We start from the raw sequence: 21,411 nt of genomic DNA on the forward strand, positions 1-21,411 counted from the left end.
GCGTTATTACTATAATAATACAGAATCAAATCATCTTAGGAATAGTCAGTTATAAAATAATTTAAATGTAATAATTTTACAAGAAATCTAATATAAAAATTCTCGTGTCACAATGTTCGTTCCTATACTCCTCCGAAACGGCTCGACCGATTCTTATAAATTTTATGCATATTTAGTAAGTCTGAGAATCGGATATATTTCAAACCCCTAAGTGATAAGGGGTGGCCACCCCATATGTTTTTTTATTTTTTAGATGTTTTTATTTTTTTATGATACAGCATACATACAACCCCTAATTTTCACCTCTCTACGATCAACCCCTATTTTTTATTATTGTAGATAGTTATTTTTATTGAACTAAAAAATGTTTCCTAGAAATAAAATATACATGGGAAAAATAAACGTTTGCCGGGTCAGCTATAAAATTTTGATAATAATTATTGGCTTTAATTTGTTATACTAGCATATAATACACTATAACCAATTACATATTATATTTATCTCCCATTTTACGTAAAATAAAACGCAAGTAAGGCCACGTATTTATTGGTAAAAATATAAAGAAAAACACCACAATTATTGTATTCACAATGCAGTGTTGAATAAACTAAGGCTGACGGCAGCTGTTCTATATCACGTAGAGATTCCGTAAACGTGGCCTATCTCCGTAGGGGGAATTGAGGGATTTTTCAAAGGAGAATTCGTAGTGCCTAGTTAAGGATGTTCGATGTGGGAAGGAGGCGTCGGTCAATATCGTGGTGCGGTGCGGGCGCGGTGCGCATGCCTCGGCCCCCGCACTCGGCTCACTCCGCTAACTCGCGAGTCAGCCGCCGTGCGCTGCGATCGCGCTCCGAGCTCGTCTAGTCATTGGGGCCATGTGAATGTTACTATCATTACATCTGTCAAATTCAACGATGAATTCGTTTGAAATTTAAACCGAAGTATCTCTTCTCGTAAGAAGTGACCAGTTTTTCCCGTGGTCGTTGACACTGCAGCGTGCGGGTCCTGCAGTGCGCGAGTGTTTGGTTGATTGGCGAACGTGAAGACGTCAGCTGAGTCGCGTAAACATTGGTATTTGTTAAATGAGATTATGGCTCCAGTGTAAAACCCTCAATCGTTTGGCTGGAATCATGTGGGGCCTAATAATCCTGCTTTTAACCGGTAAGTTCAGTTTTCTTAAGTTGCCGCTTAATTTGTTGCACTTACATGCCGCTTTTGTCGTAAAGCTTAGTTAATCGAATACATCGATATTATCTGATAATATTACAGCAAATATCAGACTCTCTGTTGTCCAGTACCTGTGAATTATATTACCTAGTAGACACTGATAAAGAAATTGTACGTTTCCCGAGATTCAAGTTCTGAACAAGTTCTCTGGCTAGACAGAAAGAAAGACCTACAATTAAATTTAATTCCCATGACGGCGGGTGACTCACCACAAATTGGTTACGATTCGTTTTGTTTTTTCTGCCGCTACATTGTTTAATTGGTTAAAGCTTTTATTAAAAGCGTATTTCCAAGGAACTTACAACAATTGGTAGAAAATTGTCACTTATACTTCACTGTTTAGCCTGTATAGCTTTACGCGATAAGGTATTCTCTAATTATGAAAACGTTTTAATTTTGTCTAAAAACGATTTTTAATTTTGTATGTCGTGTATGTATAATTGTAAGACGACAGGTGTTCAGCGCAAGCGCAGGTACCTGGTCCAAAAGGTTTGCGGATTGGACTCTGATTGGTAGAAAGCTCTGACAATATTATTCAAGATAGACACAATTGCTAGTTTGTGCAAGTCCAATGGTATTATCGTATGTAATTTGATTTCTAAAAGATATATCTAAGAAGACGAATGACCGACGGGAGCTATCAATACAAATCCTAACAAATTAATGTTAGTTATTTCTTTTTTCTTTCAAAAGCAAGTTTGTCTCTTGAGAATAACCTTTTTACTTTGGAAGTATTGACACACTTATCCGAGAACCAAACTTTACATGTAGAGGAAAAGCTCAGAAAAGTTGTTTCTTCAATTTTGCTACTCCTTTAGGAGCTCTTATGTATACAGCGTAGTTATGTGATTTAATTCTAATCGCTATTACTCTGCGCGATAAATATATTTATCTCCATTTCACTATCATACTTAAGCTACAGTAACGTAACACTGCTGTTTGCAGTAAAAATATATTTCTATAATCTATTAATTAAAGTAATTTAAGATGTTACTATAACATATAAATACAAGATAAAAAAGCGAATTCTTTTGCATTATTTAAACAACTCAATGTTTGAAAGAAGTTTTATAATATGTAGTACTCACGTTAACCAAAGATAATATAATATCATTTTATTAACGTTATTAGTACACTTTAAAACTATGCAATTTCGTTTAAGATACGTGAAACGTCTCAAGCTGCAACTAGTTTTTTTTTCAAGTTCAGATTAAAAGGCGGATGCTGAGCGCACCTGGCCTTTTAAAGTTTTTTTACGTAAACTGGATCGGCTTGAGAATATCCAGAGAGCGTTTTAAATCACATACAAGTTTAAAATATACGTCAGATATGCAATAACAAATGTATTTGTGGATCTATGGTTCATAACGGGTCTTTTATACAAATTGCAGATTCTATTCGGGAAGTATAAAAGTTTTATCGAAAAGATAGATCTAAATAAGATCATCTGTAAAACAAATTTGATGTAATAATACAATGGGATTTTACGAGCCAATGATCAAAAATTTGCTCATAAGTTTTCTTAGTTTTTGTTGCGGCGATTATCTAAATCGTCGAAGGTACAACCCAAGAGCTAAATCAAGCTTTCGCTTAGTATGTATATAGCAATGGCGCTAGAACCGTTTTGGTCTGGGCCTCAGATTTTTGTATCTGCTCCGCGATCATTTCTATAGGCATGTAGGTGATCAACCTTCTGTGCCAGACACGCGCAGTTGACCTTTTGGTTCTAAGACTTGCCGGTTTCCTCACGATGTTTTACTTCACCATACGAGCGAGTGTTCATTCACACAGACAGAAAGTCCATTGGTGCACTAATAGGGATCCCCACCCAGGGTCGGGATGATGGTCGCAAGTTGAAACCACAAGGCCAACACTGCTCTGTGCACTAAATTATTAACAATAAATCTTTTGTACGAGAGTTATAAATAACAATATATTTTACAATATTTAAAACAATTCTGGGACCGTACAGGGATAAATCCCTTGTAAATCGCGTCAGCTCGTTAAATTCTCATCAAGTAGTACCTGCGCGTTCAAAACATGCTGTTCGCTAATGCATAGAGAATCTACAGACTATTAAAGCTGAACGTTGCCAAATTGCAATCTCAAAAAGACAATTTGCTTAGCTGTGTTAATGAACTCAAGTGACATACTTGACATACTTGGCATTGACGTTTGGGTGCGATTTTCTCTTCGTAACAATAATGTAATGTCTATTTCGGGATGGTGACAGTTACGGAATGAATGTAAGGCCGATAAGTGGCAGAGGCGCCAGCTTTCATCTGGTTTTGTATGTTTACAATATACGCATGCATACGCACACTTACTGCCGCGTGAACTCTTGAGGAATGCAACGTCCGCGAATAATGCATTACTTTCTGAAGTAATGTGGCGTCACTTTTATAAGTGTTGGGAGTATATATACATGTTTTGTTCCTCCTATTGGAAAAAGTTACAGTGAAGTTAAAATTCTTCAAAGGTAATAAATATATTATTGAAAATAGTTTAGTCAGAATGTTGAAATTGTTAAGCTCACGAAATGTTGTTTAATTTTTAAGTTTATAAAATAACATTATAATTATGGGGTGAACGGCCGTGTTTCCTTGAGACTGTAAAGCAAAAGTTAATTGCATTGTGATAATACTTATTTTCTTTTTTAAACGCGATAGGACTTAAATTCTTAAGCACAAACTTACCATAAGTATCAATAAATATCAAATTGAAGGAGATTTTAATTCCTGATCGGCGTTTATAAGTTCTGGTGTTGCCTTTCATAATTGACTGTAATCAGGGCTGTTGAGAATTATATTTACGATTACCCTTTTCGATCTCATTCAACAGAAGTGACGTCGGCGTCGGTACTTATCTTTGTAAAAGATAACCTATTTACTGCCTCTCTTGTGAGCATCGACAAATAGCGCTAAACGTGCTTTTATTATGCTGATAATAAGCAACTACAATTAAAACAGAAATAGTTCGACAATAAACATGATCAAAGGAACCAATTATAGCGCGTCAAAATAGTTATTAAATAGCGTAAATTAAGCATAAATTTCTAAATAAAATTTACGACCAAAAAACAAAAAGAATATGTTTTTTGACTGGACCAACTCTTTGATGATAGCAAGTTATACTTCTTGACATAACAAGATAAAAATCTTTTCAATTTTTTTATCTTTCGCCTTATTATACGTTTGTAGAAATCACGACACTAACAATAGAACAAATTTACTCTCATCATTTTTCCCTAACGCGCCGAAAGAAGTATAACTTCAAAAAAACTAAAATGTTGACTATAGCTAACTTCAGGGTGTCGGTTGTGTGACGGTGTGCGCGCGCATCGTAAAAATTTACCATATCATAATTTTTCCCTAACGCGCCAAAAATTTCCTTGTGTGCCAGTCTTCCTTTCAAAAATTTAACTGACGTACTGCGGCCTTGATTTAACATCGAAGGGTTGTGTTGCCAATGTCGGCACGTGCATAAAGGAAAACGATAATGATAGAGTGGCTAAAGGGGACTTATAATCAACTGAATAACTAATTCAAGTAACTTCAATATGGGCAGCGGCCCTTTTGCGCCACCCTCTTTAGGTACTAGTGTTTAGATTAGGGTATGTTTGGTCTGTAATATTTCTATGCGATATATATGTTAACGTAAAATTGTAAAAACCGTTACATTGTAATCTATCGGTTATCGGTATTCGGTAGATTGTACTACACTAACTTAGTTATCATTCAAACTTCTTTGGTCAATTACAGATTAATTTTACTTCCCAACAATTTCATATAACTACCGAATAATAATACGTTAAATTGCAAGCAGTATGTTGAGTTGACAATCTTTCGACAGTTTACAATCTCGCGAGATAGATTACAATCTAACGGTTTTTACAATTTTACGGTGACATATACATATACCATTAAAGAAGAAGAGTGGGTGGGCCAAAAAGATGGTGGGGTGGTGGTTTGGTAGGAATAGACTGACAGATTGTTGGATAGAGAGACACCTGGGTTGGAGGAGGTTTTTAGCCAAATAAAAAAGTCTATAGGGTAAACCGACAGTCATTGGACAATTAAGCGAATAAAATAGTTTGAAGATTTTTTTTCCTTCGACTATTTCAGTATCTCATAAACTGTAGAGATATTTGGAAACTAGATAAAATGAGCTATCATAACAATTAATTAAAAACCTTTCTTCTTGTGAACAGTTGAAAAATATTATTATATTTAAAAAAATGAACAAAAAACACAGTTATTGGACAAACATTATAATTATTGGACGGTCGGAAACAATTATTGGACAGTCAATTAATATAGTGAAATTATAGCTAAACACGTAATAAAACACTATAAGAACATTATGTACCTATTATGATTATTATGTTTGGTAACTGTTTAATTTAGATCAGGATTGATTATTATTATTATATCTATCATTAATACAATTGAACTTATTAAAAAAATCTGCCTTTAATTTAAGAAGAGTTTGATAAAACAACTTGAAAGTAAATAAAGAAAATGCCGGACCTGTGTTGGTTGATAAAAACAATAAAACCTTTGCGGTTTAAAAATAGTAATTTGTTGCGTCTGTGGCATGTTGCGCGTTGTCAAGTTGTTACTTATTAAATTAATTAATAATCTGTCATGTCCAGAGCAGGCGTTCTGAGTGACGTCCGTGACTGGGTCAGCTTTGAACAATAATTATAATGTGCAGAAAGCTATACCTCATCAAAAGTATACAGCTTACATGCTTTAAAATATATTTTTTGTCATAATTGGGTCAAAAAGCTTCAAAGAAGGTTAAGTAGGATGAGAGGGTGGTGAGTATATCCCGCGTATATTCTAGACATATAACCTCCGAACACTTAATTATAATGTCACGTAGAATCACAACTACGTTTAAAATGTTTCTTGTTGAGACAATCTAGTAAGTAGTAACAAATTCATTAATATAATCAATCTAATAGAGACATATAGGTATGGATTTTAATACTAAATAATGTTTGTTTCATAATAAATTTGGTATGTATGTAGGATTATATTTATGCAAAAAGGTGAATTTAATTTTGTATAACGCAATACGAAGTTATATTTATTTCATTAAGAACAGACAATTAGTTTTTAATTTTAATAAGTGTAAAATATAATTAACACGAAAATTTACACAAATTCTAAACCTATTGAAATCGGTTAAAAGACAAACTATTGTACATATATTTCATTATATTTTAAATACATTTTGATCCAATAAAGTTTTTATAATAATATTTCGGAGCTTACAAGGCACAAAGAACTTTAAGCTCCACAATTTGTAGCTTTCAAAATGCTTTAACAAAATTATTACGAAGTCTAATGGCGAGGGTCATAGAATGTAATAAAATTTGATTACATTTGATCATAAATCTTTTTTTTCTCATTATCTCATGGTGACGCAGGCGCGGGAGACGTCGCCCATATCCCCATGTTTTGACATACATACCCGTCCTATTTATGACACAGCCCGATTGTAGCGATCTGACATGAGATTTATGAAGTCACCATGTGTGCTTAGGAGATTGCTTTTATCCAATACGAATTGTTTTGATCGTTAGCAATAGTATTTTAGACGTTGTATAATATGAGTGTTCAAATATTTTTTGCAAAATATTATTGGACCACGTGAATTAAGTTATGAAGAAAATTAACTATTTATTTTCAATTGTTTTTTTTTGTTCTTTAAATGTAAGCAATCGGTAATTATTATTAATTATAAACGTATATTTTCTTTTAAATGTGGATTTCCTGTGTAAAAGACAATATTAAAGTAACTTTATCAAATTCTTCGTAAAGGCCTAGCCTAAACTAAATGTTTATGTAAATTTTAAATATTGTATTATAAACTTTACGTACGTTGTACTTAATATTAAATGATTTATCGATTCGATTAAAAAGTATCCATAAGTGTAATTAGTTTAATATTACAGTGGTTATTAAAAGTTCAATCAAAAATCGCAATTAAGGCTTTTGAAATATATTGGAAACAATTTTGAAACATTGACTGACAGGGTTTTTTAATTATTGAAATCATTTAGGTAATACTTTTTCGTGTTCTGTGGCGTATTATCTGTTTAAGACATTTATTAATCTAGAAAATTAAATAATCAATTAAAATAATAATAGGTGACCTTCATAGCTTAGTAATACAACATTCTGGATCGATTCCCGTTGAATTCTTACAGATTCGAATGGAATTTGCAAAGATCTATGAAACAGAAAATACATGTGCGTTAACATTTGATAACAAACATATGATATAAATACATTTAATTATTATACATGTATAATTAATTTTCGATTATTAAATGACCTACATAACGTGTATAAATTAGCCACGATGCTGGGTAAAGTTAAACGATGATTAAGCTTTTTTGCGACGCTGTCGTTCTCGGATCCATTTATTAGGGGTAACATTTCGCAGACTCATCCTAAAGAATCCTCGTGGCTATCTCTTACCGGGTCATGAGGTATATTATATTTGGTTGGTAAGTTTGCAAATTTGAGTATTATGTATAATCGGTTAGAGGCCTATTAATGCTTCTCACGGCTGGAAATGTTGAAAATAAATGTAATCCAAGGAAAACAAACGAATAAAAAAGCACAAAAACATATTTCCTCTTTATATTATTACTATTTTATATTATATATAGAGAGAGAGAGTATAATGTTTAGTTTCGAAAAAGCAGTTCTCAATTTGCTGTATTCTTTTTATGTATGTTTTACTCGGAGATGTCGGATATGAATAATTCTCTTTTTTTCGAAAGGGTGATCATGAGGATTATCAATAAGATCAGGTCGTGATCATCGGATTTGACGATTTCTAAGGAATTTTTAAATTTTGAATCGATTGTGTACTTACTTTCGATAGTTTGGTAACGCAGAGCTGATGGTGATAACGAAGACTACAAAGATATTATAATTTTTATATGAAAGCCAAACAGTCCGTCATAAAAGGTAACACCCATTTTAGTACGTTCCACCTTTGAGGGAGGAACAATATCTCTTTTTAATTAACTAGAGGTATCTGTGGAAGAGACCTCCAATTGTTTAAAGAAAGAGGATACTCCTCCTTAAAAGGCCGGCAATGCATCCACTAAAATGGGTGACAATAGACCGCCCTTTTTGGGCATATAAATAAATCTTATAAAGGAAGTTATATCTTATACTAATAGCCATTGAAAACTCTATTCATAGTTTACTTATTGCCTGTTTTGACCTATATTTTTACCACAATCCAATTTAAAAACACAGTTTGGCCATTGACTTTTCATAAGCTTACCAAGAAATCGTTGAATACAATCACCATACTATTAACTTCATGACCCGCATTATCTCGATAATCTCAAAGCCCGCTTACATCCTGCTTTCAAGTGAAATGAATGATTTTCTAACCATATTATTTTTCTTTGGCCAGTATTGATTATGTTGGTTCCGGCGGTTCGAAACCTTCGCCGGACGTGTTCGAACACGGAAAGCATTTTAAGCGGTTTAGACTTCCAATGATATCTATTGTTCTATTTATTTTTGTTACCTAACATGGGATTACGATTTATAATTTAATAAAGCAATGTCTTTTAGGCTTAAAAATACCGCATAAGAATACTATTTATTGTAATTAAACTGATTCTCATGTCTTGCATTCAATAATCTAAGGATTTATAATAGAGGTCTCACACTGGCTGGGTACGTAGATTAGATCCTTAATTACAATTGTACGTTGGTCTACTGTCTTCAGAAATACGAATTCAAGTTGGAGCAATCTGCCATAGGTTAAAGCCGTCTTGTTGTAGATTAATTATAATTACAACTGTCTTTAACAGCGCACCACAGATTGTAATGATTTTAACTATAAATTTGTGGAAGTATAAGGCAAGGAATCCTTTTTAGACCACGTATACGTCCATGGTTATAAGTAAATGAATGAAAGTTAGAAGTGAAACTGAAAAACAATCTATTCATCATGACTTTCTATCATGTGTGGAAAAACTTACGACTCTGTATTACTACTTACGGCACCTTCAAGAAAGGAGCGTACAAATTCTTAAAAGGTCGGCAACGCAACGAGCCTTCTGACAATGTGAGTGTCTATGGGTTTATAAAAATGTTGAGGTTTATTTTCTAAGCTTTTACTTACACTACAAAGACTTCACAATAATTCAAAATAATAAGGGCATCAGTGCGAATCTTATACGGTTTTAATTTGATACGTATAAAATGTTACTTGTATTGTATACGAAGCCACATAATCTGGGTAACTCGGTGGCAACTTGATACAAATCATGCTTCAAGCTTGCCTCACTATAATTTGTATATGTTATCATTGTTTAAAGTAAGTATTTATTGTTCATTTTGTTCCTTAGTGCCGCTTTATGGATCTGAGTGTTTAAAATGACGTCTAATATTAAAGAAAATTCTTGGCAGTAAATGGCTCATATTTTCTCATGACCAAAGAAATTTTATATAACCTTGAAATGGATTTAAGTATTAACTGTTTCATAGACAGAACTCTTTATTTAAATCAATTTGCAAATGTTTGTTGTATAGCCATACAATTTAAAAGTTCTCTATACCCGGACGTGAAATGACATGCATACTAATTAAGAAATTAAATGCTAATTAAGACACGCAAAAAAGCGGTTTTAAGGGCCTATCGGGTATCTTTTTTTAAATAGTATAATACTTAAATAGTATAACAATTTTTAATATCTATTTTCGAAGTGTAATATTTTATTGTTGTAAAATTTATGTTCACCGTAATTGTCATGTATCTTAGAATTTTATCTAATACTGAAAATATATTACATATGTGTGTGTTAATAAATAGATCAGCTATTTCTCACATAATAGATAACGTATCAGGGATTCAATAAGAATTTACGAGATGTATTTTATCAATACTTTATATCAAGCTTGTGTGTAAGGAATCGAAGTCGGCGTTTTTACCCTCACCGTCGTCACGATATACGGGTGGCGCCTTAGAGGGGATTATCCAGACATCCCCTCATACAGTAAAATTCATTCCTAAACTTTTGTAACGAATTTATCGTCCAAATGACCTCGTCATTGATTATTTTCAAATGTGTTAGTGTCAAACGTTGGCTATTTTTGCTTAACATTTTGATTTCGTGTCAAACGTTGGCTATTTTTGCTTAACATTTTGATTTCATGTCAAACGTTGGCTATTTTTGCTTAACATTTTGATGTCTTTAGCTACTTTTTAAACCAAAGTTGCAAATACAAAATATGAAATTACACTCTCATAAGGTCTGTTATCAGAATGGGCACAGGAAACTAATTAACTAAAACACTTTTTTTTAAACGTTGTAAAAACATTTTTTTAAACATTCTGGTATAGTTAAAATCTGATATAACCACGAAGGTTAAGAAAAATATTACGAAAAAGAGACCCAAAACAGCGACTTTGTCTATAAAGCAATCTGAATGTAACAAAAATATATTATTAGAAAATAAGTATATTATTATTTCCTAACCAAACTTTAAACCCATATTAGATAGGGTTTATTTAAAGTGTTTTGTCTACTATTTGTTGCAATTAAGTCTGATACCTCTTAACATTAAAATGGCTCTCGGGCATCTGCGCACTCTGCGGGGAATATGTACTTGAAGGGAGCTCTTTCAACCCTCTGTGTTTATTTAGTTACCAAATCCCGATATTGCAAATTCGTATGTTTATATTTGTATAGTGATATTTTTCTTGAACAGAACTAAGTTAATTTGGATTATACATAGTTCTAAACTACCTTTGGTTGATTGAAAGAAATTTTCGTGTCAAAACAATTTTAAGCTTTTCAAATATTAATATTAACTTCAATTACTATTAAGTACGATTTGTACACATAGTGGTACCTACGAATCGACTGACTTAAAGTATTGAGTCGATAATGAACATATAAAACTACATATACAGCAAATACCTACCTTGTCAGTATTATATATATGTCTACCTAATCAATCGTGGTTACCTAATACAAACAATACTCTCCGTTCGTATTCGATCATACAACGTAGTTTAAAATAGATAATTAACAGTTAACAGATCATAAATATATCGCACATAATTGCGGTTTTAAATAATTTGTAATTTCATCCCATTAAACTATATAATAATTACAATAATTATACTTTTGAATGTGCTTATCGCAATTGTCATTGTTCGGCGTTTCAGCTATTTAAATGTATGATAAACCACATAAATTTACGTAAATATCCATGATTAACCTCCGGAAATTATATTGTCATTTTGGTGTGAAGTTTTATTTGTTATTTTTTCATTAATTACTTAGTAATACTACATCTGTGTTGTATTTTTTTATTGTTTATGGTTGGGTTGTCTCGAAGAATCTGATTTTAGCAGTCAGTTCGCCCATTTGCAGCCTTCATTTATTTCATTTTTATCCTGTTTTGGGTTATTGTAATGTAAATACAGTGTTCCATTATTACATTGAAGGTTATTTTTGTGTCTGTATGTTTTTGATTGTAATTGGCACATGGACTATTTTATAGTCATTGAAGTAAAACTTTTTACATTGTTATACTTAAGTAATTCTACGGCTAGTTCTATCTTATTGTGCTAACGCTGTGATGAGCTGACGAGAACAGAAGAAGAAAGAAAACTAATAAAAATATTGTAAAAAGAGTGTATTACAGTATATTGTGGATGTGGATTACGAAACACATGTTTTTCATTTATATTTACATATTTTTGAAATTTGTTTAACTCTGTAGATAATAACCGTCTGGCGACAGTCATGGCATTTTATTAGTCCTACGTCGGATAAGCGGAGCTTTAAAGCATTTTAATTAATGAAACGGTCAACATTTTTTGTTGACAGTGTCTGGCTTCCGGATGGCGCGCTATTCTAAATATGTAGTTATATACTGTTTTGTTTTCTTAAAATATCGCCTTTTTAAACTACCGTTCCGTCTGTACTTGCAAAATATGTACCTAATATTGGATTTTAAGTTGGCACCTGGTAGATAGTACCGGTGACGCCAGAGCTGGTGCTTTACTCGCTCAACGAATAAGTATCGCGATACAGTGAGGAAATGCTGCCAGCGTTAAAGGTACTCTGCCACAGGGACCAAACTTTTAAAATTTTCTTTTTATTATTACCTACTATGTAGGTCAAGAAAATTAAATAATTGTGTTATTTATGTATAAAGTTTTATCGAGTTTACTGTCGAAGTGATTGACATTAGTTCCAAGAAATTTTAATTTGATATCGTTAAGTTTGATATGCTAGCGAAGCCGCAGTCAAAAGCTAGTTTTAAAAGGACTATTAACTCTACAAAGATAAATTAATGGGTATTCAACTTGAGATTAGTATCCTTTGTTACAGTTCTTGAAACTGATAAGATAACATCAGTTTTGCTTTTGTTTCATGAGATAAGGAATAAAGAAATGTAAAACCTTGCACCAAACACGCCCTTTTAATATAAAGTGACACGCGAATGAATGGCCCCTTTCAAAAGGGTTGTAATTACTTTAGTAATTTAACATTGCTTCTTAATTTGCTAAATTATCTTGCTGTTATTAATAGACAAGGTTTTTCACAAAAAAAATATACCAACAGTGTTGGCCTAGAGACATCAGCGTGCGACTCATCCCTGAGATCATAGGTTCGATCCTTGGCTGTGCACCAACGGACTTTCTATGTGTCTTTATATGTCTTTCTATTTAACATTCGGTCGAACGGTGAAGGAAAATATTGTGATCAAACTGGCTTGCTTTAGACCCAAAAAGTCGACTAAAGAAGGTTGATCACCTACTTGTCTATTAGATTGACAAATGATCATAAAACTTATACAGATAGTATAGAATACAGAATAAACGAATACAGAAATCTGAGACCCAAACCTAAAAAGGTTGTAGCGCCACTGATTTTCTACCAAACTTTACCTAAACTAAAGTTCACGAACTTTATGTAAACTATTGATTAACTACTTTACAATGGGCCAGCAAAAGCTACAGTGAACGGTTAATCCTGCGACAACTTGTAAGTCGTGAATTTGACACTTAAAGTTACTAATTACTTAAACAGACAACACTACACTTTCTATATACGATATATTTTGCGGGCTTGAACTGGTGAAGATTTGCCGGGCAACGGTTTATATGTTCTACACTATATCACATAAACCCCTTTAAAAAAAACTGTATATTTAACAAACAAATTTTATATGTAAGTACATTGCCAAAGTAAAAACAGTAAATCAACTAAAAATATGCAGTTACAAGAATATTTAATGTATACTTAAACAGTTATTATAAATTATATAGCCTCATTAATTCCTGTAAATTACACTACAAAAGATACATTAATACAAAACAATTTTGTTAAGACTCTCCTATAACAAAGGCGTTCTCCAACCGGTTTTCTGCCAACCTTCCCCACCTACTTTTTAAGCTCATCGGCCCATTTCCTTGGTGGGTAATAAACTTAATAAAATAATTATATACAAATACATGAAGAACAGTAAAGAAGTAGATGATGTAACATTTAGGTTCACACATAAAAAGACGGTAAAAATATAACAAATAATATCAGAAATAGCCAAAAAATATACTGATACAAAAAATCTAAATATAAATAAAACAATGAAATAACATATAATATAAAATAGTATTGCTTTTATGTAATATGTTTGAAATATATGTTCAAAGCGCAAAAGATACCTATTTCTTCAAATTCACTAGCGGAAATGGGAAAAGGTATACATAAGTTCGCGATACAACTGAAGCTAGTCGGCGAAGATTAATGGACTCAAAATTGCATCTAGTAATGCAATAAAGCCTGCACAAGCGTTTTGCAGGTTGAAATTGTTACTGCTTGTATGCCTCAACTGGGACTTGTGTTACATGTGAAAGTTGAGGAAAATATTAAATAGTTTCGTGTTTGACCATATTATGACTACTTTTTGATATAAAGATATTAACTATGTTAGTTAGTTATTTATTTTGTGAACTTCCTGAATATGCGAACTAGGCTTTACATAGCAAAAACCCTTAACTATTAATTCATTGAAGAATCGTAGTGTTGGGGCGGCTAGTGCACTTTATTTTACTTAAATAACCTTTTTATTATGAATAATATTTTTTGAAGTTATACTTCTTTAGGCGCGTTATGAAAAATTGATGAGAATGAAATTTTACGATGCGCGCGCACCGTGACACAAAATTAACAGAATGAAGTTGCCCACGGAAGATGCTACGGCATTGGACATAATTTAAAAACAACATTCGAATAATAATAGAATTTATGTTAGGTTAGGTTAGGTTAGTAAAACGTTAGTAAACGTTAGTAAACGTTTCAATACAATGCTGTGAGAGGGTCTTAAGGAATGCACTGCGCGTGCTTATGCATTAAGCTGCTTTAATCTAACCGATAACGACTAGTATGATCTTTTGTTCGGGACATTGTAAAGAAACTATTATAACGCGTTTTACTATTACCGAAGTAAGAACTGTCCGTTAGTTTAAGAATACAAAATCAAAACGTAATAGCGTAGTATTTATTCAATAAAATAAAAAAAATAATAAGTGTGTAACTCTATAACTTTAAAAAGCTTGGATAAATGCGATATATCACGATTTTTTTAACATCCGTGATATTAATGTCAAAAAAATTTTAAATGAAAAGAGAAGAGAGGATTTTTTTGTCTGCGGCGATAATATCGCTTTTGATTATAAACGGTTTCGAATATATTTGGTTTTTTTTTAATATTAATTTCAATAAGCATTTGAAAAAGCTTGATAATTTATTCACTTCAAAATGTTTTGTTAGTATTTCTTTCGTAATAAATATTGTATATCTTAAAGGTAGTATAGTACTACGGAATAGTAGATTACTGAATGAGCGGACCCTTTTGTGTTCCTCCGATTATAGACCTTAATTAAGGACCGCAGTAATAAAGATAACGATTTCGACAAGTTAACCAGATACCTTTGACTCATGGTATCGTTGACTTCATTATGTTGATAAAGAAAATTCTCCATTACTAGGCTTTCATGGATCAATAGAAATTCCATTTTCATAATAACACAATTCAAGGTTGTGAACTATGTGTGTAAATAATAACATTTCTTAGATTACATTATTATTTATCTATTATGTGTCAACTAGTTTGATTTAATTTGTCATTTAAATTTTAATTCGAAGATTTTTTTGTTAGAACATTAACATGGATTATAGAAGAAATAGGGTAAAAGTAATTGTTTTCAAGTAAAATTAGAAATTCTAAATGGTGTTTCTTAAAATACATATTTCAGCAACACTTTTAAGTTTCATTCATCATATGCATATAGAAAGAACTACTTATTAGACTTTGGCGAGGAGCTTTTAGCATTCAAATATTGATTCTTTCCTTTCGTAAATGTTTGAACCTTTTAGTATGTATATTGTATTCCATCTCTGCCTATAATTGTTGTTTTGTTATTTTGTAGGATTACGAAATAAAACCCTTTTGCTTTTGCGTGAATACATGGCGCGGGTATAAGCAAACCTTCGCGTCACAAGAAACCCTTACTGGGATTGCGAATGACAGTCGATAATGAATCAAAGGGCTGATCTTGCAAAGACAGTTAATAGTACAAGCGATTCCCAACTCGTAAATTTTCATACTGGATGTGTTCCGCTGGTTTGTTACGTAGAAAATTAAAACACTGAAGGAAATTATAGGAAATCGGCATTTTAGATCGACTATTGTCAGACACATATTACATATAGACAAAAATGAGCACGTTAGTATAAGAAGTTGTCCAAAATCACGAGTTTTTTAGTTCTAATCTACCTTTACATCTAGAACTGAGAAACAAAGTACTAGTTACATGTCTCAAGTATTTTAATGAAAGACTTTGAGATGTAAAGAAGTGGTAAGCACGATATGGTGCCGCACCGTCTAGCCATTCACATTTTAGTGACGCCGAGATGTTTCTCGTATAGGGGCAATGAAAAAGTTACGATTGTGGTCTGGAACGCGTATTTTTGTATACAATTTACCCTATCCTCTACATACGTTTGTTCGGGTGTGTTTATTGTGTTGGTACTGTGTATATAGTATGTTTTAAATGGTGCATGTGTATTTGTAACAAGAGGTGCAAGTAGTTCCTACAGTTTTCAGAAATTTTTATAAGTATGTTACAGATTTTGAGTTTTTGAAAAAAAAAAATCTATAATTTCTTGACAACTATTGAAGATGTCAAAAAACATCATATTTTTTTTTGTTAGCATTAAATTTTGTTTTGTTTACCGTTTAGTTAAGCACGTAACACGTGCTTCGTTCGTTCTTCGTTGATTGCGCATTCGTTCGATGCAACTTATCTAGACTTATTAATATTCTAAACCCAAATATATTTTCCTTGGAGCAATTGTAAGGCGTGGGTATTGCATTATCTTAATAGTAAATTTAAAATCTTATACATGATGTCTCGAAAATTCGTAATAAAAGATATTTTCTGTAAGTTACAATTAAGTTAATGGCGATGTAAATGCTTATCACAATGTTGTAATAAAATCTATATCGTACACAAAATTCGTATTGTATATTGCTTTATTGAAGTATTAGAAAAGCTTGATATTAAGGTCTATTGTAATGGTCAATAAATTTCGGGGCTGAGGTCATTAAAAGTAGGTGTTTTATCGCCATTCAATAAAACGCTATGGAATCTAGAGGCAATTTCAAATTTTATGTCAGCAAATGACGCAAGAATTCCTTCAAATTGTTTTTCTTTCTGAGTTGTGTTGGCTTAGTGGCTTCAGTGTACGACTCTCATCCCTGAGGTCGTAGGTTCGATTCCCGGCTGTGCACCACTGGACTTTCTTTTTATGTGCGCACTGCGCATGCAACATTCGCTCGAACGGTGAAGGAAAAAATCGTGAGGAAACCGGTTTGCCTTAGACCTGAAAAGTCGACGGCGTGTGTTAGGCACAGGAGGCTGATCTTACAATTGCCTATTAGATTGACAAATGCTCATAAAACAGATACAGAAATCTGAGTCCCAGGCCTAAAAAAGTTTGTAGCGCCACTGATTTATTTTTGTTTTTATTTGTAAAGATAAATAAAGTTATTCCCTTTTGATATGCCATTCAAGAAAACTGAATTATATTATTTTTTAAATATTATTTTTGGTCGTATGTTGGATGCACAGTAGAGCACACGTACGGAGTACGGAGGAACCGTCGCATTGGTAATATTGGTTATTGTATAACTAAGTTAATAAACTATGAATTTTCTATTTATCAATATTTAATTATTACTATGTAGGTTAAAAATATTGTAAATACTCTATATTTGTGTGTTTGATATAAACTAAACCGATTAAAAAAACACTCTCGGCTACAGTCGTTATACAAATAGACAGGCAACTAGTAATACCACAAGTAGCATCCATTTACGAGTGTAAAAGTTAAAATTTTAACGTAAGACAATGTTTACAATCTAAAATAGATTTTTTTATTAGAACACATAGCAGTTCAATTAACATATAAGAATAGTTTGCCGTTAACATTAAATTAAATCGGTTAGATCTACGGAGGAAATTAAAGCAATTAACTTTGTGAGAAGACATGCTATTTCCTTTGAAAAAAGACGATACACAACTGAATTCATCTACACATTACTAAGAGTAAAGATTTTGTAAGATTTTTTAAGCATATTCAGTAAGTCTGAGAATCAGCTACTATCTATCTTTCAAACCTAGGGGTTTGCTATACAGTATATTATTTCTAGGATTTTTTTTAGTTTAATAAAAATAACTATCTGCTATAATAAAAAATAGGGGTTGATCGTAGAGAGGTGAAAATTAAGGGTTGTATGTACATTTTTGTATTATAAAAAAATAAAAACAAAAAATTTCGTCGGACCCACCCTTAACATTTAGGGGGATGAAAAATGTATGATGTCAGATTCGCAGGCCTAACCGATATGCACACAAAATTTCATGAATATCGGTCGAGCCATTTCGGAGGATAATTACAAACACCGTGATACGAGAATTTTATATATTAGATATAGCTTAAACAAATGAAATTGTTGTATGTGTGGAGATAAGGAATAGGAAATTAATGGCTTATTCAATCACCCAAGGATATCCTTTGATTAAATCCTGTAACATAGCAAACGTGATTGGGTAAGTCGTTCAGTGCCCAATCAAGCGGAACTAATATCGGCTTGGGAGCTTTCTCTATCCACCTAATAATACTTAATTAAAGCTTTATGTATGGGATTTTTAAACCAGTTGCGGGCCTCTTGAACGTGTTTCTGGGTTCCATGCCTGGGGATTAATATTCGGTTCTGTTTAGTAGTTTATCGGAGTTTGGAGGCTGAGATTTCTTTGCAATTAAGATATAGAGTTATCGATACTAAGACGTTAAATAAATGTGAACTTCCATTCAAAGGCAAATCTAAGATGCATCAAAAATATATTGATATACATAAAAATATCTGAACCTGAAATGAATGTTTTTATGAATAAAATTAAACGAGAATTAATATGCTCCAAACTATTCAATCGTCCGTCAAATTGTTGTTTCTAATAGAGAGCAGTTTAGTAAAACTTTCAACAAAAACAAACTAACCAGTAGCCTCAGATTTATGTATGTGTTTAACGATCATTCAGCAATCTAATAGGCAAGTAGGTGATCAGCGTATGCTTGACACACGCAGTCGACTTTTTGCGTCTAAGCCAAGCCGGTTTCCTCACGATGTTTTCGTTCACCGGTCGAGCGAATGTTAAACGCGCACTGCATAGAAACTCAATTGGTGCACAGAGGGATCGAACCTACGACCTCGAGGAGTCGCATGCTGAAGCCATTAGGACAATACTGCTAAAAAAAGCAACAGTTAAGTAAATTAGTTTTGTATGAATAAGTGAAGCGCTTAAAGTCAGATTTATAATACGTTTCATACTTTTAAACTTTCTTCAAAGGATATATTAAGGACTATTAGCAGGAAGGCAATCTCCTAACGTAATAAGCCTTCATTGAGTGTAATCATAGAGGCGTCCAGCGTCCTAATAGTGGGGCGGAGAACATTTACGTAAAGGATCTTTGCAAAAAACAAAAAATATGGGAAAGATTTACGTAGAACAAAAGGATCTTTCAATAAAACAATATATGTTTTATGGATATTTACACTGAAATATTGCAAATACTCTTAGACAATGCATTATTTTCCATTACTTGGTATGAAATTACATCGCGCGCACTTCTATATTTTATTTGTTAAGGGATGTATATTAAAAATATTCGTATACAATTACGAATTGTGGGCTACAATTAAAAAAATAACAAGCATTTATTACGCACAAAAGTTTATCGCTAGATATACAACGGCGGTGTTTAGCACTTAATTCTAAGTGCACTGCTTTTTAGTACCCTTTGCCATTAATAGAGATATACAAAGCCGGAGTTCAATCGCACGATATCGGGTTAAGAGTCGCTACCCACCACTACTCTTATTCAATTAAGTATTAGACCGTCGTGGTCAGCAAGGAAACATCTGAAGCGGAAAGTCGGTTCCACCAGTTTCTTTCCAGCGCCTCTCAAACAGTGTTTTAAGGACGATGGGTCTTTCACTTGACTGGTTGGTCAACGGCCAAGTGAATTTAGGGGACCCTTTCTTTATACTAAAATTTCCTAATCTATGGATTCTGAGATAGTCGGGCTAGCCGTATTGGATTTCGATTCTACAGAGGCCTTACTACGTATCTTGGCATGTCTTACAGGTTACAAAAACGAACTCTCAGCTACACTCTCAAATACATACACACCCATTCACACACTCACATATTCACTCATGCTCATTGTCTTATAAGACATAGTTGTAACACTAAAATTACTTTTTTTTAACTTTTTTAAACACGTATCTTGTACCACGGAATAATTGTTATCTAGTTACTCACAACACAGGGATTTCCTATAAAGTTTTTATTATTATTATATTTTGCCTTCTATGTTACCATCAGTTTATCAGTTCTCTCTCTGCGCATTTTACTCTCAGCTTACACCAATAAGCAAATGTATGTTAGCATAGTGTGTGCCATATAATAAATAATATTTTCAAAACTGAGTTATTTTCAGAGTTGCAAATATGTTGAACAGAAAATTACAACATATTTCTCAGAAATACATTACGCAATAGACTAATGTGATTGAACATAAATGGTCAATACAATTTGCATCAGTATTGTGACGAGCACAAAGTAATTTGGTGCATTCATCGCTTTAGGTGCATTGGCCGCTTCGACATTTTAATTAAATTGATTCCCGCGGCTCTGTGACCCGTATCGACGGAACACAGAATCATTTAACTCTATGTTATGATAGATATGTTACAGTAATAACAATCTACCACAAGAGAATTGAATAAAAAACGCTTTCGTTTGGCACACCACAAGCTTTAGTAAAATTGCCATATAAATAATAATATTAACGTGGTATTTCGTGTTTATTGTGCATTTTATTACGTTTAGAGGAATGGAAATTTGAAAATCGAATCTCATTAAACTGATAAAAAAGCAAATAAACAATGTAAGCAGTATATAACACCAGATGGTATAGTTTGCGGAAGTAAGTTTGTGATGAGAAGTTTGTATCGTGTCGGAAAATGCAATTCCATAGTTTCTCTATGTTGCGGAACGAAGAAATTGTGTTACGAAAATTATATTATCCGCCTTCTTCGGGTTCTTTGCACAAAGTAAAATATTGTCGTTGGATAAAGGAATTCTTTTAATGAACAAGTTTAATACTGGTGGCAGTATTGCTTATACGGAAAATATCTTTTGTGATAAATTCCTCCATTAGGGACATAAAGCACAAACTGTTAACGTCTTTTTTTTTAATCATGTAAATAAAAACTGACCAACGTAACTTTTTTGTCTATGCCGGTCTCCTTCGACATACTAGCAAATGTATACACACAATGAAAAGGAAGCGAAGATAATCAATAGGTGCACAGCAGATTATTACGCATACGTAAACATTCTCGCTCTATTATTACAACACACATATACACTTTACACACATAGGAACACTGTACTTACTCCGCTGTCGCTGCGACCTAAAAAGTGTCTCTGCCACCTGCCACACCGTAATGAGACTCTTCCAGCGCTCCCTGTCCTGTGCTA

At 32.8% G+C, this 21,411-nt stretch overlaps 1 protein-coding gene across 2 annotated transcripts in view; it reads left to right on the forward strand.

Annotated features, from left to right (window-relative positions):
- Positions 1-801: 801 nt before the first annotated feature.
- Positions 802-21,411, forward strand: part of LOC125053309 (transmembrane protein 132E) — an 86,055-nt gene continuing 65,445 nt past the window's right edge. For both annotated transcript variants that reach the window (XM_047654629.1, XM_047654630.1), the window contains exon 1: positions 802-1,161. In XM_047654629.1, coding sequence (XP_047510585.1) covers positions 1,083-1,161 — 79 coding nt within the window. In that variant the 5' untranslated portion in view covers positions 802-1,082. The remainder of the gene's footprint in view (positions 1,162-21,411) is intronic.

This window comes from Pieris napi, chromosome 10, assembly GCF_905475465.1.
Source record: "Pieris napi chromosome 10, ilPieNapi1.2, whole genome shotgun sequence".
Taxonomy (NCBI): Eukaryota; Metazoa; Arthropoda; class Insecta; order Lepidoptera; family Pieridae; genus Pieris; species Pieris napi.